Genomic DNA, 4827 nt, shown 5'->3' with positions numbered 1-4827 from the left:
TACCTCCTATAATTAACTCTACTAAACAATTTCCATTAAGCATTTATATTAAAAAATAAACTAGCATGAGGCAAAAATAATTAAAATTTTCCCACTAGAGAGAGAGATGGGCATATAAATAATTTAGTGGAAACCAAGTGATCATAATTGTGAAGAAATGAGGGCTACAATACAAAAATAACAATAAACATATAACCTAAATGTGCTATGAATTTCCCCACCACTATTGATGTCACAACCCATACAACATCCTATTTTCCACAAACATTCAATGGTGGGGTGATTAGGACAATATATTTTATATACATACTTTTTTGCCCATGCCCATTTATTTCTTTAATATCCCTAAACTCCCCTATCAAAGTATTTTTATGGGGTAAATTATATCGACATTTATTTTTTTATTATGCTTGAAAACTTATACGATGCTGCAAAGTGTTTGGTGAATTTTTCAAGAAAAATATCTTATAAATTGTAAAAATAATATGTTAGCAGCTTACAAGCTGTTTAAAATAAATAAATAAATAAGGAGTTGCTGACTTATTTTTAAAATCTTATGAAATATTTCTGAATTCATTATAAATTTGTTTTTATGAACATCTTATAAGCTCCATAATATTATTTTATCCAAACACTTCATAAATTTATTTTAAAATAAAATTTAATATCTTATAAATTCTAAAAATATCTTATAAGATGTATCGATTTATAAAAATTTTCAAATAACTTTCATCAAATACCCTCTTAGTCCCATAACGTGACAGTTCCAGAACCATCACTACTCATAGGTAATAGCAGGCCTTTTTTTGTGATAAAAATGATTTTGGAAGAATTTTGACAATTAATATTATTCTTTTTTAATTAAATACACATATAACATTACATGACTAATAACACTTAATTAGACCTAAATGTATTTCTAGTCTCGTAACTTAAATTATTTAGTGCTTTCGTCCTTTAAATTTTTAGAATAGCATTTTAGTCTTGTGTCTTCTAATTTTCGCGATTCCAGTCTTTTCTTTGCTGGAGTTCTCATAATTCAAATTATTTGGAGTCAGAAAAATGCATACATATCTCACATGACCTTTTAAATTTGAGGGTATTGTGCCTATTGACTCATTTTGGCTTGTATTTTGTCATATAACTTTATACGGTAGTATTTTGATCATGTGTCTTTCTAATGTTCGTAATTTCAATCCTTTTTTTTTTCATTGGGGTTTCACCTTTCACCTTGGTGTAGTTCACATCCAGCAAAAGAAAAAGGACTAAAATTGTAAAAACTAAAAAAATACAGAATCAAAATGCTATTTTAAAAAATTAAAGGACGAAAATGCCTACTAACCTAAATTACGTGGATCAATTCATTTAATCCTTATGATTGATTGGATTTGGTCAAACCCCATTTGGGAAAAAAGATATCTATAATGTAAATCATATGATGTTACCATAAAAAACAAGTAATAATATCATTTTATTTAACAATAATTTCCAATAAGAAAAATAATAATGATATCTTTTTTCTCTCGTCAGGAAAAAAAATAAAAATTTAGCATCACGTGATATCTATATTATATATATTTCAATATTTATTTAAAAGTTAGGAGAGTAGTGGTGAGTATATATAAATAGAGTGTGTGAGGTTTCCCCAACCCTCTCTCATATGATATATTCTCTTCTGCATATGAGAATTTGCTTTAAACTTCGTTTTCATTCACACACACTCACTTGTGAAGAAAAGCAAAAGTTTCCATTCTCAGCCACAGAACTGCAGATTCAATTCTATTCTGCTTCTTCAGAAAAATAGATTGGGGAGAGAGAGATAGAGAGAGAGAAGGGTAAATGGTCTTGGAGAGAATGTTCACCACTCCTGCAAGTAAGAGCTCTTCCTACATATATATATATGTATGTATGTATGTATACACTTCCCTTCTCAACGACCAAAACATGCATGCCCCCCCCCCCCAAAAGAAAAAGAAAGGGGAAAAATAACTATATGCATAAATGGGCTATTTTATGATAACTTTGGGATATATTTTTCGATATGAAAATACGGCTTTTTTTATTAGTTATATGTTTTTGGTGTTTTGGTCGTTCGATCAAATTCATAAGTCTCTCGTTTCTTGTTTTTTTCGACGTTCGTTAAGTTTGGTAGTTCTTGTTCTTGTTCTTGTTCGAAAACTATGGTGAACGCTGCTACAGTATCTATTTTTTTTTTTTTGGTTAATTTTTGTTGTGGTAAATAATTGAAGTAAGAAAAGAATAAAAAGTTCAGTATATATCAAAATTCCATAAATTTTGGTCTTATGTTGTTTGCATGGATTAAGGTGGTTAATTCATATATATATATATATATATATATATATTAGTGTTTTCATTTCCTACTTTGTGGTGAAGCTCATCAAGTGTAAGAGTGATCGGGAAAGAACAAACATGCTGTTATGCGCTTGAGATCCAAGATTTGTGGTCTTTTATTTGACCTAATCTTCAGTCTACATTCTAAGTTCCAAAGACAATCATTCTCTCCCCCTCATCAAAAATTTTTGTCCAAATTAAATTTGACGAACTGAGTCCGAACTAGAATTTCCCTTCTCTCTCTCTATATATATATGTTCGAAAATTTCTACGGTCATTATCATACTTATGTCAATATGATATGAACCTAATTATTGACGACATCGCACAGTCTATAAGAAACTTTATTTAAATTAGGTCCTATGAAACCCAATCAATCGCATAACAATTACTATACACTTGTCATATAATTATGACTATTTATCCCTTAACTGTATACTTAATGTTGTAATTATTTGAGACCCGACCAAATCTAATTTGAACTAAAAGTTTTGCAGGGTGTATATAAGAATTCTCCAATCCCTTATCTGAAGGGCCCCACCCCAAAATTATTTGTCTTAGAATGTAAGAATATAATTAGAATATTACCATGATTTGGACAAGAGGGTTTTAGTACTATGGAGCAGTACCAGTGAACCAAAAATTGCTTCACTTTTTTGTCTGAAGATCCTCGTGCTCCATGCATTCTGCTTTTAAATACAAGAAAAGCGTCTTAACAAGGACTCTTTTCATCCAAGAAGCGTTTTTTAGAAACTGATCCCACGTGAAAGTGCCGTTTCAGGGGGGGTGTTTGTTGAATAAACTCCTCAAGATGTGGGTTAAAAAGCTAATAGAATAAAAGTTGATGGGCTAGTTCATAAAAGAATCCAACAAGTAAGACAGGATCTGGGAGGCACCCCACATAATTTAAGCAGAAAATGTAAGAAGAAACAGAACAAAACATGTGATGACTCCCAGAAAACTACAAGAATTATATTCTTACATTAGGTTGGTTGCTAACACAGAGATTGTACCTTTACTTCATCTTTCACTGCAATAAAAGATTGATTTTTTTATCACAACTAATTACCAAGGGGTTAAATACAATTTAACTTGTGATACGGGAAATGAGCAAAAAAATCCTTATAATCTTTTTTATAGTAAATTACCTCTTGTTTTTTGGAAAATGAAACAAATTACCTCCTATCTAGATATTAGTTGCTATTTTAGCATGACGCCTAAACACTAACTATAGGTAAAAAAAAACCATGGCAAATGCTTGAATGATGGCTAAATCGATGTCAAATATTGATTAACCATCACAAAAGTTTACAAGTTTTCGTGCTGTTTTCACTAACTGTGTGCGTTGATAGTATTGATTTATCATAATTTTTAAGCTGTACTAATCTGTAATGCAGGAAAGATCCATCTTTCTATATTGAAAGAGATTTAGGATGAGCGAAGTCGATTTTGTTTGACAATTACATAGACGCTCATACTCTATTGACTTTCGAAGATTATATCGACACGTTGTGCAATATATATTGGGTTTTCATTGGGGAAAATTTGTCATGTAACATATGACTACAAAAGGTACACTGACAAAATCGAGCGATTGTTTTGACGAGCAGTGTAGTTCTACTTCAATAGCTATCATGTTTATTGTTGGAAAGCCTGAGTAACAGAGCACTTGCTCAAAACATATAGATCAAGAATATGTATCAGATCATAAAGTTTCTGATCTACAGAGAAGTAAATGAACCAACAAAATCATTTCATGTTTGAATGTGAAAATCATTATTTCTCTCATATTTTCAAGAACGTACATGAAACTGAAATTACCTGGATAGAGTTTTGTTTATCCTGTCGATGACCCCGTTGTTTGTCTTCGTTCTTGACAGATTTACGGTTTCTTGAATTTCGGGTAGCATGGCCGGAGCAGATCTCCCCCTGCCTGTGGGAAAATGCGAGTATAATCCTGCAACTTGGATTCCTAGCAGTTTTGATGCTCCACTTCATAAGAAACAATGTGCATTGTCTCTGCAAAGGGACAAAGAAAATGAAGGATGTAGAGAAATACCCCAAGGAACATGTTAAGTACGGCCTGTTGTTTAAACTAAGCATCGTCTGTTCCATCTTAATGCTCGGTGCTCACGTTGCAGCGTTGCTGATATTGCAAAGGAAAACTGGAACTCAGTGCCGATCCAGAGTCTCGGTCTTTTCGTCCAGGATTATGCAAGTGATATCGTGGGTGATCACTTTGATTGTACTGAACAAGATTCGAAACGGAAAGTACATCAAGTTTCCATGGATTTTGAGGTTCTGGTGGACGTCAAGCTTCTTGTTGTCTCTTGCTCGTGCCATGATAGATGCTCATTGTGTAATGACGAACAACGGCCAACTCGGGCTGCAAGAATATGCTGATATCCTGAGTTTTCTAGCTTCTGTGTGCCTGCTTGTTGTGTCAATCCGAGGGAAGACGGGCATGAGTTTCAG

The 4827-nt window shown here is 32.5% G+C and overlaps 1 protein-coding gene and 1 long non-coding RNA gene across 4 annotated transcripts in view; one reads left to right on the top strand and one right to left on the bottom strand.

The window, feature by feature from the left end:
* The window catches only part of LOC105173434 (putative ABC transporter C family member 15), an 8581-nt gene continuing 5403 nt past the window's right edge, over positions 1650-4827 (top strand). The window contains exons 1-2 of one of the 2 annotated variants that reach the window (XM_011095162.2): positions 1650-1873; positions 4233-4827. The exon at positions 4233-4827 is cut by the window's right edge and continues 1726 nt beyond it. In XM_011095162.2, the coding sequence (XP_011093464.1) occupies positions 1840-1873; positions 4233-4827 (629 nt within the window). In that variant the 5' untranslated portion in view covers positions 1650-1839. Of the gene's footprint in view, positions 1874-3896; positions 3925-4232 lie in introns of those variants that run through there. The other variant, XM_020698139.1, reaches the window with a different exon arrangement.
* On the bottom strand, positions 1880-4553 carry LOC105173432. Of its 2 annotated transcripts, XR_848746.2 has the most exons (3): positions 4412-4553; positions 4174-4324; positions 1880-3038 (listed from the first exon to the last, which is right to left on the bottom strand). It is a non-coding gene; the product is annotated as an uncharacterized LOC105173432 (long non-coding RNA). The 2 variants fall into 2 exon arrangements; XR_002288096.1 differs by lacking the exon at positions 1880-3038 and having other exon boundaries at positions 4158-4324.

The sequence above is a fragment of the Sesamum indicum genome, linkage group LG11, assembly GCF_000512975.1.
Source record: "Sesamum indicum cultivar Zhongzhi No. 13 linkage group LG11, S_indicum_v1.0, whole genome shotgun sequence".
Lineage (NCBI taxonomy): Eukaryota > Viridiplantae > Streptophyta > Magnoliopsida > Lamiales > Pedaliaceae > Sesamum > Sesamum indicum.
The sequence above is the reverse complement of the archived record's forward strand: the minus strand, read 5'-3'. Positions and strand labels throughout refer to the sequence as shown.